The sequence below is a fragment of the Artemia sp. Qi Xiang Cuo genome, chromosome 16, assembly GCF_049724085.1.
Source record: "Artemia sp. Qi Xiang Cuo chromosome 16, ASM4972408v1, whole genome shotgun sequence".
NCBI lineage: Eukaryota > Metazoa > Arthropoda > Branchiopoda > Anostraca > Artemiidae > Artemia > Artemia sp. Qi Xiang Cuo.
The window spans coordinates 55,813,170-55,835,018 of record NC_142809.1 but is presented as its reverse complement, the minus strand read 5'-3'; the positions used below and the strand labels follow the sequence as shown (position 1 = coordinate 55,835,018).

The following is a 21,849-nucleotide window of genomic DNA, read 5'->3' as shown; positions in this document are numbered from 1 at the left end:
TGGACTAAATATATCATTTTTTTTAACCAGGCCACTCCGTATGGTCTCAAATGAGCCCCGCCCCCGCAATATTTTAGGACCACTGGGTCGATACGATCACCCCTAGAAAAAAAAAATTAATTAACACGCATCCGTGATATTTCTTCGGGCAAAAAATACAAAATTCTACATTTTTGCAGATAGGAGCTTGAAACTTCTATAGTAGGGTTCGCTGATACGCTGAATCTGATGGTGTAATTTTCGTTAAAGCTCTATGATTTTTAGGGGGTGTTTTCCCTTTTTTTGGAAATAAGGCAAATTTTCTCAGGTACGTAACTTTTGATATGTAAGACTAAGCAGGATGAAATTTATATATTTGAAATCAGTATACAAATTTGATTCTTTTGACGTATCTATTGGTATCGAAATTCTGTTTTTTATAGTTTTGGTTACTATTGAGCCGGGTCGCTCCTTACTTACAGTTCGTTACCACGAACTGTTTGATTCATAGGCCTATAGTTCTCAGTAGAACGCAAATGACGCAATAGGCCTTATACTCCTACGGTTAGGGGAATGGGAGAGTAACTAAACTCCTGTTTGTGGTGATTTTTGTTTGTTTTGATTTCGAATTGAATATTCAGTTTAATTTCTATTCGTTTTAAAGTTTATTTATTCATTTATTTTGCATCTATTATCTTAATGTTTGCTATGATTGTTTATTTAATTTTTGTTGGTTTTTAATTTCATTTATTCTTTAATAGTAATTTCTGGTTATTTTGAGTTTGAATTATTATAGAATTTATTTCTGCTGGTCTTAAGTTTAATATGGTTCTTTCCTTTTCTCTGAAAACTTCTTTTTTGTAATTTTTTTAACTAATTAAAAAAAAATGGAGATACGAAAGCCCTGATAATTTTCTAAAACTGTAAATTTTCTTGCTGAGCAAACAGGATAAATCTTTTAAAAACACTTTCTTATTGTTCCACCCTAATTCAGTCAATAACGTGAATTCTGCAGTTATTGAATGTGTTATTTCCCATAAGTTTTCATGGACAAAACTGAATTTCTGTGTCGACTAACAAATTGATAATAGGAAAAAAGGAAATTGTCTCCTTTTTTCTACATCTATAATTAACCAGTCCAGCAGGAACAATAGAAATCCTTTAAAACAATCTGCTTCTTTGTGACAAAAGAGAAAACGGAAGCTTACTCCCTTATAATTCCGTTGTAAAAATGTGTTTTTATTTCATTGGTTCACTCCTGTGACGTATTTGTGTAAGAAAATACATGATTCAATAAATGTCAGCCGAAGATGCAGATGATAGCCCCTAATTTTTAAGGTCGTGTTGGTTCCTGCGTAAATTTTAAGACAGTGAAAAGAACAAAATGTTTTTGAATTACAGTAAATTTCCTAGACAATGATGCAAAAAAATTAAGAGAGAAAACGGCTTTAATTTAGATAAATCAGTGGAACAAAAAAAAAATACAAGAAAACAACAATAAAACTATAAATAATAAAAAAATCTGAATATTTCAGCTCCGCGTCTGGGAGTCTTTTTCAGCGAGAAAAAGAAACTTCAAGAAAAAAAAATTTAAATAAAACCCTAAAAAAACGGGTTTTTTTTACTTCTGTAATTTATTTTCCTCGGCCATTTATATGGTTCAGAATGTGTGAGCTAGAAAAAGACCTCAGTAATTCCCCTTTCTCAAAACCTGATTGGATCCTGTGTGAATAAGTCAGTAGGAAGAACAAACTTTGAATCACAAACAAATTCTAAGACCACACTACCTTTCCACTTAAACTTTTAAACCAAGTTAAAAAAAGTAAAATTAACTCTGTGCTGTCATTTTCTATTGTCTGTTAATTTTTTGCTTACTTTGTTTTCTCTCTTCTTTTCCCTGTTGATAAAGACTTCTGGACGTGAACTCGAAACAATCAAACACTCTTTTAGTATTTGTATAAAATGTTGTTTTTTCATGGTTCACCGTCTTAATTAAAAGTTTTTAGCCATTTTTTATTTTGTTTCATTTCAAGCATTTTTGAAACCCTTTTTCTCACAAGCAGTCCTTTTGTTTCTCTCTTCCTCGGTTCCCCTCTTCCGTTCTTCCTTTCATTTCTCTTTTCATTTCCTAGTTTCTATGCCATTTTTCTGTTTCATCATTCCATGGTAGCTGCTGATTTTCAAGTCAGTAAAAGCTTCATCAAGGCCACACGTGGGAATCCTTCCGGGAAGTTCCAACGAGTAAAAAAAAAAGTAAAAAAAAACGTTAATTTATAATTACTAAACTCACACTGAATAAACAGTTATTGTTTTGCTTCTCAAGGAAGTCTTGGTTCCTCTCTTCTTTAATTTTTCTTTTTCGTTTTCTAGTTTCTAGTTTCTTATATTTACATATTTTTACATGTTGTATATACATTATATTTATACATTAGTTTCTTTTACTTTCCATAGAGTCTGGGTCTGTCCATGGAAAACTTCTACTTTTCATCTTCTTCTGCTTCTAGCCTCTACTTCTACTTCTTGAAACTTCGAAACTTCTTCTTCTTCTAACTTCTCGTCTCCTCTCCCTATGGAAGCCCTTTTTCCTCAGATGTAATTTCCTTGACCTACTCTTCAATACATTTATAAATTGTACAGCATTTTAAAAGAATAGAGAATAATATGTTTCATAAGCTTTATTCTTACTTAACCTTGATGACACCTCCCCGCCAAAAGAAGATAATTCGTCTATCAAGTTCATTACTTAAGTTGAAACGTTACTAAAAATAAGAAATGAAGCCAAATTTTAGGCGCCAATAATCTTTGTCAAAACTTATATTTCTATCGAGAAATCCTTTGAAAGAAAAATCTGAAAATGTTATAAATTTTCTAATATATAGATTTTTTTACAAAATATGATTATTTTTTTTAATACTTTTCCTTATCAAGCATGTGACTATAGAAAGCACAAGGACATTTTCAAAAATAGAATGTTATTCAACATTTGTTCATTTCCTTGCAGGGAAAAAGAAATCTTTCTTTATCGTGTTTATTATTTTCCATAGGTACGTTAATTCAAGTTGTCACGGACAAAGCCAAATCTCAGCGTCGATTAACTAGTTCATCGAAAGAAAAAGAAGAGATTCGACAGTGCTTTCTCTTTTCCAGTCACTTAATCTTGGCAACCAGGTAATCAACAGAAATTTTCTCCTAGCCTGATTCCCTTGCTTCCTATAGCTTTCTAAATTGTAGCCCTGTGGAAAAAGGAACTTTTTGTATTTAAGAAAGATAATTTATTGATCTTTACCTTTTGTATACATTTTTCTCTGTTCTTTTTATCAGAAAGCAATCTGACTTCCTTTTTTTTCTTTTAAAGTAAAAGCAATTTCCCGCATGTGATGTTTTACAGATTAGAAAGATCAAAATGTGAGAAAATAAAGAAAATGAGAAGAAAAAATAATAAAGCGTAGTAATTTTATATAGCAATGGAAGGGCGTCTGCAAAACTGTTCTAGGGAAGGGGAACATATCCAGTTATTTTTCAATGAGGCAAATAAGATACAAAATGGGAATTTTAAATATATATATATATATATATATATATATATATATATATATATATATATATATATATATATATATATATATATATATATATATATATATATATATATATATATATATATATATATATATATATATATATATATATATATATATATATATATATATATATATATATATATATATATATATATATATATATATATATATATATATATATATTATCAATATAATATATCGATATATGTATGTATCAAGTAAAAAATAAACTGTCCGAAAAAGAAGTTTTTCAAAGAAAAGAATGGTCATTTTAAACTTAAAATCAGCAGATACATATGCCTGTTAAAATTCAAACTCAGAACGACCATAAATTGCTATTAAAGAATAAATGAAACCTAAAACGAACAGAAACTAAATAAACAAACATAGCAAAAAACAATACAACAAGTAATAATATAAATGAACAAATAAATCTTAAAGCGAGTAATGCTCAAATTGAATATGAAAATCAAGCTAAAAAAAAAAGGCTATTTAAGTATAATTGAAACCCGGAACAAACAGAAATTAAATAAACAATCAATGAATCAAGCATGCAATGAATACTAATGTAAATGAATGAATAAATCTTAAAACGAGTGAAACTTAAATTGAATATGCAAATCAAGCTTGAAACGAACAAAAATCACTGCAAACAAGAGTTTGGGTATCGCCTCCTTCTCTCACTGTAAAAGCCTAAAACCAACTGCGTCATTGGCGCTTTACTGAAAACAAACTATATTGCAAATATTTTCTTTTGAATATAATATTGAAAATAAATATTAAAGTTACAATAAAATTTTGAACTGATAAGCTTTCAGCAATTAATATCATTATACATCAAACATTCAGTTTAATTTATTAGTTCTTTTCAAGATTGTTCAAGACGAAAATAGTTTCACTATAAGCAAGAGCTTGGATACTGCCCCCTTCCTTAACTGTAAAAACCTAAAGCATACTTTGAAGCGTCATTGGCGCTTCACTGAAAACGAACTATATTACAAGTAATTTTTTTCCAGTTCTTACAGCATTGAAAATGAAAATAAAATTAAAGTGAAATAAAATCTTGAACTGATGGATCTTTCACCAATTAATATCATTATATATCAAATATTCAGTTTGATTTTGTGTATACTTTCCAAAAGTGTTCAAGACACATATAGTTTTCAGTAAAGCGCCAATGATTCAGTAAGTTTTAGGCTTTTACAGTGAGAGAAGGAGGCGATACCCAAACTCTTGTTTGTATTGAATTTTGGTCGTTTCTAACTTGATTTGCATATTCAATTTAAGTTATACTTCAATAACAAAATAATTTTTTTCGTTTTGACCTCTATTTGCATATTCAATTTAAGCATTACTCGCTTTTATATTTATTTATTTATTTATATTATTACTTGTTGTATGTTTTTTTTTATGATTGTTTATTTAATTTGTGTTCGTTTTGGGCTTCATTTATTCTTTAATAGTAATTTCCGGTCGTCTTGAGTTTGAATTTTAACAGGTATTTGTATCTGCTGATCTTATGTTTAAAGTGACCTTTCCTTTTCTTTGAAAACCTTCTTTTTCAGAAAGTTTTTTTTAGTTAATTTTTAATCATTTTTGATCGCAAAAAGTTTTAAGTTTTAAAAACTCCTTATTTCAAAACCAAAATTTTTTTCAAAATCAAATGTTCATCTAAGTATCAAAACTAGCATCAAAGTAACAATATCAAAGTAAAAAACAATGGGTTTCTGTCAACCTCGGAGTTTTTATTGTCTGATGTTTGAACTATTTTTAACAAAATGGCTATCTCAAAATTTTTATCGGATGGGTTTGGAGAAAAAGGGTGTGGTGGGGCGGGGGATCTAATGGTCCTTCTATCTCTTTTGACTCTTTAAAAGTGAACAAGAGCTTCCCAATTTCAATCAAATGAGCCATCTCTGAAGTTCATAAGAGCACCCCTTCTATAAGAACCATATATGGCCACGGGGCATAACTTACAACGCCTTTCTCCGGGCCCTGCGGGGCTATGTCGACCCCAGTTTTAATATCTAATGTTTGAATTAGTTTTAAATAAATGGTCACCTCGAAATTTTTATCTGATACATTTTGGGGGACAAGGGGCGTGGGGGGATAGTTGCCATCTCATCTCTTTTGACTCTTATAAACTGAACTAGAACTTCTAATTTCCAATCAAACGAGCCCTCAATAAAGTTTTTACGAGCATTCCTTCCATAAAAGCTATATATGCCCCTTCGGCATAATTTACAACGCCTACCCTGGCCTCTGAAGGATTGTGTCGACACCGGAGTTTTCTTTATATGGTCTTAGAACGATTTTGAAAAAATGGCTCTCAAAGTTCTTATCAGATGAGTTTGGGGGAAATAGGGGGGGGGGGGTAGTTACCCTTCGAACTTTTTTTACTCTTAAAAAGTGGACGAGAACTTTCAGTTTTCAATCAAAAGAGCCCTCTCCGAAGTTTATACGATCAACATTTCCATAAGAACCATACACACCCCCAGAGCATTACTTACAGCGCCTACCCCCGGGCCCTGGGGGGTTGCGTCAACATAGGAGTTTTTCACATCTGACCTTTGAACTATTTTTAACGAATTGGCTATCTCAAAATTTTATTGAATGGGTTTGGGGAAAAATGTGTGTGGGGAGCCTAGTTGCCCTCGAATATCATTTGACTCTTAAAAAGTTAATTAGAGCTTTCAATTTACAATCAAATGAGCCCTCTCTGAAGTTTATACGAGCATCCCTTTCACAAGAACAATATACAGTCCCAGGACATAGCTTACAATGCCTGCCCCCGGACCCTGGGGGGTTATGTCGACACCGGAGTTTCTGTCATCTAATTTTTGAACTATTTAAAAAAAGGATACCTCAACATTTTTAGCAGATGGGTGTGGGGAAAAAAGGGCGTGGGGGATAGGATCTAGCTGCCCTCCGATCTCTTGACTCTTAAAAAGTGAGCTAGAACTTTCAGTTCCAGTCAAATGACCCCTCTGTGAAGTTTATACGAGCATCCCTTTGATAACAACCATACATACCCTGAGGGCATAGCTTAGAACGCCTTCCCTGGGTCCTGGGGTGTTGTTTCGCCACTGGATTTTTTTTTTCTTATCCGACCTTTGAACTATTTTTAACAAAATATCTATTTCAAAATTTTCATCGGATGGATTTGAAAAAATATACGTGTGGCGGGGGAGACAAGTTGCCCTCGGATCTTTTTTTACTTTTAAAAAGTAAACTCGAAATTTCAATTTTCAATCAAATGAGCCCTCTCTGAAGTTTATACAAGCATCCCTTTCATAAAAGTCATATATGCCCCCAGAGCATAACTTAAAACGCCTGCCTTTGGGCCCCGGGGGGTTGTGTCGACATCAGAGTTTTGTTTTCTGGCCTTTGATTTATTTTTAACAAAATGGCTGTCTCGAAGTTTCTATCTGATGCAATTGGGGAAAAAGTGCGCAAGGGAGGGAGATAACTGCCCTCTGATCCCTTTTGACTCTAAAAAAGTGAACTAGAACTTTTAATTTCCAATCAAAGAACCCTCTCTGAAGTTTATGCAATCATCCATTTAATAGAAACCATATACGCCCCCAGAGCATAACTCACAACGCCTGCCCCCGGGCCCTTAGGGGTTGTGTCGACACCGAGACTTTTTTTTATTATCTGGCTTTTGAACCAATTTTTACAACATGGCTATATCAATATTTTTATCGGATGAATTTTGGGGAAAAGGGGCGTGGGGCTGGGCACTAATTGCAGTCCAAGCTCTTTAGACTCTCAAAATCTGAACTAGAACTTTCAATTCCCAATCAAATGAGCCCTCTGAAGTTTTTAACATCATCCCTTCCTTAAGAACCAAATATTCCCCGGAGAATAACTTACTACGCCTGCCCTCGGGCCCTGGGGGGCTTAGTTGACCCCGGAGTTTTTGTTAAATGATCTTTGAGCTATTTTAAAAAAATGGCTATCTCAAAGTTCCTTTAGGATGGGTTTTAGGAAAATAGGGCGTGGAGGGGGCTAGCTGCCCTCCCATCTATTTTGACTCTTAAAAAGTGAACTAGAACTTTCAATTCCAATCAAATGAGCCCTCTTTGAAGTTTATTCGAACATTCCTTACATAAGAACCATATTCCCCCAGGGCATAACTTACAACGCCAGCCCCCGGACCCTGGGGGGTTGTGTCGACACCGGAGTTTTTGTTATATGATGTTTGAAATATTTTTAACTAAATGGCTATCTCAAACCTTTTATCGGATGCATTTGGGAAAAAAGGGCGTGGGGGGTGTGGTTACCCTCCGATCTCTTTTCACTCTTAAAAAGTGAACTAGAACTTTCAATTTTCAATCAAATTAGCCCTCTCTGAAGTTTTTACGAGCATCCTTTCTATAAGTACCATATTTACCCCCAGGGTATAACTTACAACGCCTGCCCCTGGGCTCTGGGGGCTTCTGACCCGGACCCGGAGTTTTGTTATATGATCTTTGGACTGTTTTTAACAAAATGGCTACCTCGAGTTTTTATCGGACGTATTTGGGGAAAACGGGCCGGGGGAGGGGGGGGGCTAATTGCCCTCCAATCACTTTTGATTCTTAAAGAGGGCACTATAACTCTCGATTTCTAATCGAATGAGCCCCCTTTTAAGTTTTTACGACGACCCATTCTATATGAAGTGTCTCTGGAAAAAAATGGAGGGTGGGGGGGGGGGGCTAGCTGCCCTCTGATCACTTTTGACTCTTAAAAACTGAATTACAACTTTCAATTTCAAATCAAATGAGCCCTCTATGAAGTTAATACGAGCATCCCTTCCATAACAACCATATATACCCCCAGGGCATAACTTAAAACGCTTACCCCCGGGCCCTGGGGGGGGCTGTATCGAAACTGGAGTTTTTGTTATCTGAACTATGAAGTATTTTTAACAAAATTTCTATCTAAAAATTTTTATCTGATACATTTGGGAAAAAGGGCTGGGCAGGGCTAGCTGCCCTCCCATTAGTTTTAACTTGTAAGAAGTGAACTAGAACTTTCCATTTCCAATCAAATGAGCCCTTTGAAGTTTATACGAGAATACCTTCAATACGAACCTTATATGCCCCCAGGGCATAACTTAAAACGCCTGCCCCCGGGCCCTGGGGGGTTGATTCGACCTCGGAGTATTGTTTTCTGACCTTTGAATTATTTTGAATAATATAGCTATCTCAAAATTTTTATTTGATGCAATTGTGGAAAAAAAGCGTGAGGGGGGGGGCTAATTTCCTTCCGATCTCTTTTGGCACTTAAAAAGGGCACTAGGATTTTTAATTTCCAATTAAATGAACCTTCTCTGAAATTTTTATGAGCATCCGTTCTATAAGAACCATATTTGTCCCCAGGGCATAGCTTACAACGCTTGCCCCCGGGCCCTGAGAGCTTGTGTCAACCCTGGAGTTTGTGTTATATGATCTTTGAACTTTTTTTTAACAAAATGGCTACCTCAAATTTTTATCAGATATATTTGTGAAAAAGGGCGTGGGGGGGGGGGCTTGTTCCCCTCTTGTCACTTTTGACTCTTAAAAAGGGCACTAGAACTCCCGATTTTCCATTGAATGAGCCCCCTTTGAAGTTTATACGATGACCCCTTCTATATGAAAGTCTCTGGGAAAAAATAAAAAGTAAATGGAATGTGGTAGGGGGAGGGCTAGGTGCCCTCCGATCACTTTTGACTCTTAAAGAGTGAATTACAACTATCAATTTCCAATCAAATGAGCCCTCTATGAAGTTTATACGAGTATCCTTTCCATAACAACCATATATGCCCACAGTGCATAACTTACAACGCCTACCCCCGGACCCGGGAGGGGGGGGGGGCTTTGTCAGCACCTGAGTGTTTATTTATCTGAATTTCGAAATATTTTTAATAAAATGTCCATCTCAAAATTTATATCTGATTCATTTAGGGGAAAAGGGCGTGGGGAGGGGGGGGGTAGCTGCCCCCGATCACTTTTGACTTATAAAAAGTAAACTAGAACTTTCAATTTCCAATCAAATGAGCCCTCTTTGAATTATATATATATATATATATATATATATATATATATATATATATATATATATATATATATATATATATATATATATATATATATATATATATATATATATATATATATATATATATATATATATATATATATATATATATATATATATATATATATATATATATATATATATATTTGTATAACTCAGCAGTAGGTATTATTCTAGCTCTAGTGTACATTACTCCTTCTCCTCTCTTTTTCTTTCTGTAATTACGCCCTTCAACACAATACGTTTCCCAATTTATTTCGTCTTTCGCTTCATTTAAGAAGGTAACTCAAGTTAACCTGAGCACCATAGACTTGTTGATTATATTCTTACGCCATGAAAATGCTGTGAAAAGCTACTAATAGGATAGGTAATTGGTGTTAGGATCCATTGGCGTAGTCATAAAAACTGGAGCCATTTATACTAAAGAAAGTGAAAGCAAAACTAAGAACAAAGTGTTTTCATTCTCCAGACCGTTTGAAAGGCTTAGGGAGACGACCACCAATCTTGGCTTTGATCCAGTATAGGCATTTTGCAGTTTTACTTAAGATCTGTTAAAGATAGGAGAATACAACTGTTTGCATAGTATTAATAAACCAATTTTTTTTGCACCAAGTATTTGCGAAGGGATAGGCCGATAGTTGGTATTTGCCCCCCTCCCCCAACCTGATCACCTTCTAATCTTGGTTTTTTCCACAATGCTTCTAAGACTTTTTTGCTTAATCGTTTAGATAGGGGAGCAATCCAGAGACTTTTGAGAGGAATTGTCTAAGGATAGTCTTTGGGGCTCGTCCGACTGACCTTATATCCATTAATATGCTATGCAAAAAAGCTTTCTAGAGCTGCAATGAAAAAAAAATTAAAATGCCTACGCCATGTTCCACAGAGGAAGGATGACAGATTGCCAATCATTGTGTTTCTGGCCTTTTATTTAGGGCCAAACGAAACCCGAGTGGGATGGAAAAGGGGAAGATGGAAACTTCAATGGGGCACGTAATGAGTAAAGTTTTTGGATAGATAAGGATGTAGGAGGATCTTCCGCCGCTGTGTTGGCGTCTGGTGGCTTGGTGTTATATTGAGTTGCTAGTCGTAATTGTAGTAATAGGGAAGCATTAACGTTTTAACTTAACCATTCTTTCATAAATTACTGAATTTAAAGGAAAAACAAGTTTATTTTCAAACAGGTAGTGGCAACGAACTATAAGTAAGGAGCGATGCGGCTCTATAATAACCGAAACTCCAAGAAATAGAGTCTTGATAATAATAGATACATCAGAAGAATCAAGTTTTAATAATTACTTAAAATAAATAAAATTCATCAAGTTTAATGTTATCCATGAAAAGTTACGAGCCTGGGAAAATTTTACCAATTTTTTAAAAAGGGGAAAAACACCCCCCAAAAAAAACCCCTTAATGAAAATCAAACTTTCAGATTCAGCATATCAGAGAACTTTAATGTAGATGCATCTTTCCATGGAGAAATTTTGTGAGGAAAGAAATTTTCCATTTAGGGGGCGCCAGACTTCCTGGCACTGCTTAAAAAATGATCAGAAATTAAATAAAAACACATTTTTTTCAACTTAAAGTAAGGAGCAATATTAAAACTTAAAACGAATAAAAATTATTACGTATATTAGGAGGGTTGCCTCTTCCTCAAAACCCTGCTCTTTACGGTAAAGTATATTTTGGAATTTTTAAGAAAAGCTTATGACTCCTTGTGTTTCAGGAGTCATTCTTAAATAATCGGAACAAAAATTCAAATTTTAGCATAAAGAGTAAGGTGGCCTATTGAGAGGGGGGAAACCCCCTCATATAAATAAAGTTTTAATGTTGCTTCATAGTTACAGTTGAAAAAACTTTTTTTTTGTTTAAAAAATAAATACAAAGAGGGACAATAGAAATTAAAACGAACAGAAATTATCCACTATGTGTGGCAGCTGAACCCCCCGCCCCCCTACACCCTCCAATCCTGGTAGATATAATATGAGAATTAACCCTAAAAGCCTTGTTATATGATATTTAGACTTTTTTGAATAGAAAGGCTATCTAAAAATTTCCATTAGGTGCATTTCGGGGGAAAACGACGTGTGTATGTGAGGGGGGTTACTACTCTCCGATCACTTTGAGTCTCAAAAAGAGCACTGTAGCGTCCGATTGCCAACCCAATGAGACCCTTCCGAAGTTTATATGAACATGATTTCTATAAAAACCTTACATGCCCCCAGGGCATAACTTAAAACCCTTGCCCTAAGGGCTGGGAGGATTTGTTATCCTCAAAGACATAATTTCCAGATCTTTTAAACACGTTGAACAAATTGGTTATCTCAAAATTTTTGATTGGAAGTGTTTGGGGAAATGATGGGTGGGGGGGGGGGGGGTTATTTTCCCTCTGATAACTTTCGACTAATAAAAAGCACTAGTCCTCTCAATTTTTAGTCGAACAAGCCCTTTTTAAAGCTTCTAGGACAAAACTTTCTATAAAAACCTGATATGCCCCCAGGGCATAACTTACAACCCTTGCCCTGTGGGTGGGTTGTCATCCTCAGGCCTAATTTCCAGAACTTTAAGCTACGTTGAACAAAATGGCTATCTCAAAATGTTGATTGGATGTGCTTGGGGAAATGGTGGGCGTGAGACTGGCTTTATTTGCCCAAGAATCACTTTTGACTATTAAAAACAGGCACTAGGCCTTTCAATTTCAAATCAAATGAGCCCTTTCTGAAGTTTCTACAACAGCGCTTTCTAAAAAAAAACCTTATATGTCCCCAGGGCAGAACTTACAACCCTTACCCTGGAAGATGAAAAAATGGCCGTCTCAAAATTTTTACGTTGAAAAAATGGTTATATCAAAATTTTTATTGGATGTGCTTAGGCAAATGGCAGGCGTGAGAGAGGGGTTAGTTGCCCTCCAGTCCCTTTCTACGATTAAAAAGGGCACTAGCCCTTTCAATTTCCAATCGAATGAGCCCTTTTTGAAGTCTCTACGACAACCCTTTCTATAAAAACCTTATATGCCCCCAGGGCATAACTTACAACCCTTACCCTGAGGGCTGTGGTGGGGGGGGGGGACGGGGGGGAGGGGGGGGTGGGTGGGGTGGGGGTATCATCGTCAAAGACCTAATTTCCAGTAGTTTCAACTACATTGAACAACATTTATATCTCAAAATTTTGATTGGATGTGTTTGGAGAAATGGTGGGTGTGGGAGGGAGGTTAGTTGCCTTCCAATCGCTTTTGACTATTAAAAGGGACACTAGCCCATTCAATTTGTAATTGAATGAGCCCATTTTGAAGTTTCTACGACAACACCTTCTACAAAAACCTTATATGCCCCCATGGCATAACTTACAACCCTTGGCCTGAGGGCTTAGGGGGGTTGTCATCCTCGAAGACATAATTTCCAAATCTTTCAACTACGTTGAACAAAATGGTTTTCTCAAAATTTTGATTGGATGTGTTTGGAGAAATGTTGGGCGTGGAAGGTGTGTTAGTTACCTTCCAAACACTTTCGCCTATTGAAAGGGGCACAAGCCCTTTCCATTTCCAATCGAATGAGACCTTTTCGAAGTATCTACGACACATCCTTCGACATGAAGTGCCCTGATCTAAAACAAAGAAAGAAACCAAAAATAATACATTGTGCCAACATCGTTCTTTACTTAGGTAAGGCTATTGCGCTGCCTATGATTAAATAAAACAGCAAGTTTTTCAGCTGAAAGTAAGGAGCATCATTAGAATTTATAACGAACAGAAATTATTACGTATATGAGGAGCGTTTCCCCCTCCTCGACACCTTGCTTTTCAAGCTAAGGTTTTTCGGCACTTTTAAAAAAGTTAGTTATTGGTCTATTTAAACGACCCTTGTATTTCAGGAGTCGTGTTTACAAAATTTAAACATTAGCATAAATAGCATGGCAATGAGGAGGGGGAAACGCCCTCCAAATATGTAATAATTTCTGTTAGTTTTAAGCTTTAATGTTGCTCCTTATTTTCAGCTGAAAAAACTTTTTGTTAATTTCTTTTATTTAATTTTCTTATTTTTATTTAATCCTTGATCGTTTTTTAAATAACACCAGGAAATTTGGCGGAAAAATCTTCCTCCCCATGGAAAAATCTTCTGTACAATTCAATCTTGGTGAAGATTTACCCCCGGACAGTTATCCTTAACATGCCCACAGTTAAAATTGAAAGCAAGACATATAAAGAAATTTCGTATAAGAATTCTGGTGAACTCCCGCAGTATAAAATTTCCCTTGAAAAGTTCACCCCCTGGAAACCCCCAACTCCTTCGTAAATTCTCCCTGTGCAAAACAATTTCTGCGCCCGCAGAAAATTCGTCCTCTCCTCCCCATTTGAAAAATGCATGCATTCTTCCCAATAACACTATACGTAAATAATAGGCAAATTTTATAACTTAAAGACCTTCCCCCGGGGGCTCTTGGGGGTCATGTTATCTCCAAAGACATAGTTATTGGGCCTTCCAACTCTGATGAACATAGAGTTTATCTAAAAAATTTCATCAGATGATTTTGGGAAAAAAGTGGCGTGGGAGGGGGCCTAGTTACCCTTCAGTGTTGGTCAGTTGAAAAGGGCACTAGAAATTTTAATTTCCGTTAGAATGAGCCCTCTCCCGATGCTTTAGGCTCACTGGGTCGATATGATCACCCCTGGAAAAAAAAAAATAAACACGTACATTAATTCTAACATTAATTCTAATCGTGTGCTCTTCAGCCTGTTTTGCCTTATATAATGAGATTCATTAGTTACTCCTTTTTCTATTTATAGATGGAGACCCTAAACAAGGGTCTATGGTGGTCCACCATGTAGATTTTCTTATCAGTGCCACTTTTCCTCATATCATCTTCATTTAAACAAACTCTAAGATCTGGCTTACTGACCAGGAAATAACCAAACCGTTATATATTTATCATGCCTTGTAAAAATAGTATCACAAAGGTTTTTTTCAAAAATTCCAGGCATAGTCTCTGTAATTGTCTTTCTATGTTTTTGTGTTTGTATGTTGCCACACAGCGTTAATGCTACAGCTCCATATCATTCGTCTCTAGCAATGCCATTAAGTCCAATACATTGCTCTTCAACCTGCTTCGGCTTATATAATGAGATTCCTTAGTTGCTCATTTTCCTATTTATAGATGGAGACCCTGGTCCAGGGCTTCCACTTCTAGGGAGATTACCCTATTTTAGTGAGAAATCACTTCCTTTAGGGGCATTTATTTTGAATCTTGGGACAAAGGGCATGCTGGGGTAAATTAAGGATGTTTTAGTGAAATCTGGGTTAAAGTAAGGGTTTTAAGGAAAAATTTCATTTTTCAAACAAAAGGCCGAAAAATTCTCAAAGATTGAGTAAGCTCGGTTTTTAAAAAAGCTTATGTAGCAACGCTGGCTTACGGTGCTGTTATTGCCGAAATTTCAAAAAGCTGAACCCTGGAATATTAGGGTCGTTTTTTATCACTAACATCTTACATCTTAGATTTTGCATCTTTCTGCAAAGATTATCGTTTTTTAACTCATCTTTGCTCTAAGATCTTACAGCTCACAGATGTTAGCAAAAAGTGTGAAGACCGCCACTGTTTTACCATATAGAACAATAGGCCTGTTTTTTAACTCATCAATGTGCTAAGATCTTACATCTTTTTTCAGAAAAAGCTTAAAAGTGAAATCTTTGAACAAAGATCTTACATCTTTGGCCGTTTTTGTGCAAACAACTTTCATCATTCTGCTCTGATCAGCGGTCTGAGAACAATGATGAGTTGATCACAGTTCTTTCATCATTGTTCTATATGGCAAAACAGTGGCGGTCTTCACACTTTTTGCTAACATCAGTCAGCTGTAAGATCTTAGAACAAAGATGAGTTAAAAACGATAATCTTTGCACAAAAGATGTAAGATCTTAGATGTAAGATCTTAGTGCTAAAAAACGGGCCTAATGATGAGAGAACTTTGATGATATACTCATCGTTGTTCCCAGACCGCTGAACAGAGCAGAATGATGAAAGACGTTTGCATAAAAACGACAAAAGATGTAAGATCTTAGTTCAAAGATTTCATTTTTAAGCGTTTTCTGACAAAAGATGTAAAATCTTAGCACATTGAAGAGTAAAAAAACAGGCCTATTATTTAGGTAGCCTAGTATTTATTTTATTTTTATGCAATGGATTTGATTAGTGTAATCTGCCAGCATAAATGAACATTGGTTAGGCTATGCAGCAATTGTGGGCATGGTTTATATTGATAGATTATTCAGATGGCTAAGATATAAACTTTCCTATATAGTCAGAATTACGTGCTCAATCATAATTCAACATACATTTGCATCTGAAATGAACCTTACCATCACTAAAATGAATTTAGTGATGAATTGGCTGAGGGTCTTACTAACTGCATCAAACAAGTCATTGTAAAAAAAAAACTCGATTCCCTAGCAAACTATGGTTGGATTTTGTACATATGCTGCTAACGCCAGGTTTGGAGCCAATAGGTCTACTTCAACGCTAATAAAAGCCATGGTGTCCTATATATTGAATTTGAAATGCTCATGCTATCTTATTTACTTATGCTAATCCTATGCATGCTTGTCACTTCCCAAGAAACTAGAAGACTTGGCGCGAAATATCTATGCCCAATTTTCCAGAAGCGCTTCCATACGAGATAAGTATGCTGAATTTCAGTAGTTCTTTCAATCCAAAGCACTCTCATTTTTTGCACCAGGATAAACCTATTGGTTGTTCCTTCAGACCTTCATAAATAGGCTTATTGAGCATTGGGTTGCTAGTACTCAGTATTTCATAGAAACCATGTTTGATGACCCAACTGCAACCAATGACTTTATCTTGTCAACATTACAATTCAAGTTGACAAAGCTATACCTTGAATTCATGGAGCACTCTCTTGGCCTCTCCAACGAATCCAACAAAGTTTTTCAATCTGAGTTTCTAGTTCTTCACTCCCTAAAGTCTAGTGTCAGCAAACTTTTGAATGATGTTGCGTCTAACTTTATGAAACTGGACTATATTCGCAGTGTTGCTTTGTTTACCGTACTGGATCCTTACTTTTCAAGTGAGTACCTGCCTTTAAACCAGACGTATGTGGGAATAGCTGTAACCAATTCAATGCAAGGAATCGTAGATGCTCAAGGGCCAAGTGATAATATTGATCTCTTTTACCAGTCTTGTTTAAAATACTATGTAAACCTAATCAAGCACATTCAAGACCCTTCCAAGACGCTTTGGTTGAACCAAGGAATGCAAGAAATTTGAAACCAAAATCTCAAAGACCACTGTTTTTGAGATTTCCTGTTCTAAGAAAAAAATGTTGCTTCCAGAAAAATGGACGTAGAATGGAGGTCACAAGGCACTGATTGATGTCACTGAGCTTCATTTGGGAGATGCCCAAGTTGAAGACCTGTCAGTTGAGCAGTACTGGATAAAGATATTTAGTCTGGAGACTCGCAGTGGCGAAATTAAGTATCCGGAATTGTGGAAGGGCATATGACTGATCTGCTCTTTACCTTTGAGCAATGTACCAACTGAGCGTTCGTTTATTCCCCTGAAATTAATCAAATCCGGCATCCGAAATAGTCTCGAGAATGTCACACTTGTCTCACTTGTTCGAGTCAATTACTGGTTGAAAAACGAAGATAAAACTTTATCAACTGTCAGCATACCGAAAGCTGTCACTGGCTTCAAGAGGAAGGCAAACGCCAAGTGTGATGAATTGCTAAAGATGACACTTAATTAAACTTTCTTATGTGTTCTAGGTAGTGACAAAGATGTTATATATATATATAAATATCTGAAGTAAAAAATAACAATTCGATCCCGCGCTGTGCAGCATCAAATCATGCAATTATGTAAATTTTGTGGAAATGTAAAGCAAAATATCCCTTCTTTCTAGGGAGAAAAATAGGGAGAAATCAGACCTAAACATAGGGAATTTAAAGGAAAATTGATATAAAAATAGGGAAAATTGAAATCGAAAAGTGTAAGCACTGCCCTGGTCTCCAACCAGGGTCTAGTTCGGTGTGCCACCATACTAATTTTCCTATCAGTCACACTTTTATCTTATCATCAGTATTTAGACAAATTCTAAAATGCTAAATCTAGGTTACAAACCGTTAAATGGCTGAGACGTCACATATGCTTTTTGAAATAACATCGTAAAATGGTCTTTAGAACTTCGCAGGTTTAGTCCTTGTAATTGTCTTCTTTGATTTGTGTTCATATGTTAGTACCACATAGCGCTATTGGTTTAGATTCGTACGCTCCACCTTCAAGCCTACTGTATATTCTAATGCCGTGTTATTCGATCTTCTTTGGTTCACATAAAGAGATTCATTGATTATTCTCTTGGGTTTATTATAGATGGGGACCCTGAACAATGGTCTAGTCCTCGCCACAATGGGAATTTTCCTATCGGTATTGTTTTTCACCATATCACCGTAGTTAAACATGTCTTATAGATAGTTTTTTGTGTAAATAAATTAAATGTATCGGATAATATGAAAAAAAAACTACTTTTTTTTGAAATGATCTGTTTCTTTGTCCCACTAGCTGTCTTCAACATAGTTTTGGACTAAAAATTTCACCATTGCTAAGAATTGTGACTAAATAAGGGACTGATCTCTGAGTGATACTGGAGTTAATGTTTTTTTGTTTTTATTAGAGCCTCCAATGGAAAGCTTCATCTCATTCAAAATATTGGAAAAATTCCTTTGGCGGATGCTACACTGATTGAAGATCCTTCAGACCATGGTAATGACGATGATGGAGGTATGTATAGAACACACCGTACGATTTATATTTGTATATATAAATATCTATATATAGCACTGGTAAACCAGTGGCTTCACAGCTGGGTCACATCACGGCTATGCGGCAGGCTTCTATATGTGGATTCTCAATGTCGCTTGTCTTCTAACCGCAGACAATGTGAGCCTCGTCTTGATTTCAGCGTCACCATAGGTTTGATACAACCAGCTTGGGAAAAATACAAATTCTTCCTTAAAGTTGTTACCAATTTAGATCATTCTTGTGGACAGAACTGTCAATGACCTGATTTCAATGCCGGGCCTAGTCACGGCTACGCAGCAGGCCTGTATATATTACTTCTCATGTTGCTCGTCTTCTAACCACAGACAATGTGGCAAGAAATGTCAATGTGCCAGTTTTAAGAAAAAAACTATGTGAAAACACTATTTCGTGGCCAGGCCCCGCCACTCGGCATGTGGCAAGATCATATATATTGATTCTTGTTGTAAGTAGCAACCTCCAATGAATCACCTTTGTTTGCTACTCTTTCCTCAGGAAATTGGAGGACTACAAGGGGAATACATATAAAACTGAAGGGTCTAAATGACTTGTAATCAACAATTGCGTAGTTTATGGTGTCTTTGTTAGTTTGTACTGTGTTTTCGTCTAACGTAATATTTCTTTCTTCTTCACTTCCATTTTTGACTCGTTCTGATTTTCAATGTCGCTTGTCTTCTAACATCACAGTTCTTTGTTCTTCACTTCATTTTTGACACGTTCTGATACACATTTTCTCGCTATCGCTTATAATTTTCGCTGCCACTTATTTCCTAACCACAACCGAAAGGTCATTAGCTTTCTTACTTTTATTCGCAAAAAAAATCTTTCGACAGAGTTCGTGTTGCACGTAGATTTTTACTTTAACTTTAGTCCGCTACGGTCATACTCCTGTGATAATGCACGTAAATTCTCTTCTATTCCAGTCTGTGTTCGGCTAACGTTCAGAATATCATCAGCGTAATTTGCTAATGAGACATCAACCCCCCTAAATACACAAGTCATAACAGCTTAACGTTGAGTTTTAGCAATAATGCTACTGAACAGGGACGGAGAAGCCAGAGCTCCCTGTCTAATGCCTTTTTTGATTGGGATTTGTGGAGTTAGTTCAATAATCCCAGGAAATACAATAATTTTGACCTTAACGTTCAGCTTCCTATACATTTCACAAAAAGCCTTTAGAATTGAAAAATTCAAAGCACGTTGGTAAGCAGTGAGTAGGATATGTGCCTGGATGCCAGAGTCGAATGCTCTTGAGACACCAGGACCTGCAAAGTAAGGCACTTCAATGTCTTCAGTAGCATGCACCAACAGATTTGCGATAAGATGATGTGCATGACTATGGCCAACCCCTTTCTGAAACCCAAACAGATTATCTGGTATTCGTCATACTTTCATCAGTAATCATTGGTTTAAATATTTTACAAAGCTCAGGGGAAACAGTAAATGGTCTGAACAGAGAGTCCTGGTCAAAGGTTTTCCTCTTTTAAGGACAGGACTAATTATACCAGTCTTAAACAGATCTGGCACCAAGTCAGAGCAAAAAATCATTGGATAAAGTAGTTTCAAGTGCTGAACTGAGAAAGAAGAGCCAGCTTCAAGATGCTTAGCACTAATGCTATCAATACCACGGGAATTGTTTTTACAAAGCTTAGAAATACAGTACATCCCAAAGGAAAGAGTGACAATAAAGCTAAGGTCATTGCCATACTCGAGCAAATATTTATCAAGCTCCATCTCATAAACACTTTTCAAGGACACGTCAGGTTCCGAAAATTCAGCGCTGAAGTAATTACACCACTGGTCACCTGTAAGGACAGAATCGCTACATGATTTGGATTTAACTTGTGTTAACATTTTCCACCCAAAGTTTGGGTCATTACGTGCCTTGTAAGACGTTGCGGCTATGGAATTTGCTTGATTTCATTTCAGATCCTGTGCGAATCGTCTCTTTGTATAAAGGCGGACTATGTTAACTGCACCGGTACGCGGCATACTAAATTCTTTGAATATGGAACAAAAATTTTAACATGGTACACGACTTGGCAAGCCCCGGATTGCTGTTCCAGCCACGCATTTTTGCTCTGACCCGCACTCTGTGGATCGGTGCACTTGCCTTTTCAGCAACTCGTAGGATATACACAATTTCAGAATAATACGTGTTGAGTAAATTCTAACTTTCAGAAACACTAATTCCAGACTTCTGAGAAATGGAATGGTACTTCAATTTTTACAAGGATAGCATCACTTACTCTTTGAAAAGTAGGCATGCCAATTTTAACCCAAGCACAGATTTCATGCCTCTTACTGGTATCACTTTATGTGAGGGGATCATTTAGAGTTAAAACGACGGAAAAAGTGTTTCTGATGGGTAGGTGACTTGAAGTTCGGAATGTAGTGATAACAGAGGATTTCAAGTTTGGCGGTATTTTAGGTGAGCAAGACATGAAATTAATAGAAGACAGTACTGCCACTATGTGGGTAAATCTAAGCTCATTTTATACTGGAACAAGTTATGGGCACATGCTACACATAATATTTGCTCTACGCCCGGAGTCATCAAACAGATTGCAGTTCAAACCGCCTGCCAATATGACTGTCATATTGCTCGACTTGCAATCATAGGCAGCACGCTAGCGTTGCCTAAGTAAAGAACGATGTGGGAACAATGTGTTTTTTTTTTTGTTTTTTTTATCCAGGCACTCTGTATCGAAGGAGTTGTCGTAGAAACTTCGAAAAGGGCTCATTCAATTGGAAATTGGAGTGGCTAGTGCCTTTTGTAATTGTTGAAAGTGATTGGGGGGCATCTAGCCCCTCCACGCCCATCACTCCCCCCAACACATCCAATCAAAGTTTTGAGATAACCATTTTGTTCAGCATAGTTGATTTCCATATAGAAAATATGTTTTTGAGGAGGACACTCCCCCACAACCCTCAGGGCAAGGCTTTTAAGTTATGCCCTGGGGGCATACATGGTTTTATAGAAGTCGTTGTCGTAGAAACTTCAAAAAATTCTCATTTGATTGGAAATTCAAACGGCTAGTGCCCTTTTTAATATTCGAAAGTGATTGGAGGGCAACTAGCCCCTCCCCCCACACCCATCATTTTCCCAGACAGATCCAATCAAAATTTTAAGATAGCCATTTTGTTCAGCGTAGTTGATTTCCAGACAAAAAATATGTTTTTGAGGAGGATACTCCCCCATAGTCCCCAGGGCAAGGGTTTTAAGTAATGCCCTGGGGGCATATATGGTTTTTAAAGAAGGTGTTGTCGTAGAAACTTCAAAAAAAAGCTCATTCGATTGGAAATTCAAAGAACTAGTGCCCTTTTTAATAGTCGAAAGTGATTGGACAGCAACTAGCCCCCCCCCCCCATGCCCATCATTCCCCCAAAGACATCCAATAAC

General features: G+C 36.3%; 1 protein-coding gene across 1 annotated transcript in view; it reads left to right on the top strand.

Annotated features, from left to right (window-relative positions):
* LOC148943114 (ras-specific guanine nucleotide-releasing factor 2-like) overlaps positions 1 to 21,849 on the top strand; it is a 441,376-nt gene that overhangs the window by 251,581 nt on the left and 167,946 nt on the right. Inside the window, exons 11-12 of the mRNA XM_089102441.1 lie at positions 3,024 to 3,147; positions 18,301 to 18,407. Of these exons, the coding sequence (XP_088958567.1) occupies positions 3,024 to 3,147; positions 18,301 to 18,407 (231 nt within the window). The remainder of the gene's footprint in view (positions 1 to 3,023; positions 3,148 to 18,300; positions 18,408 to 21,849) is intronic.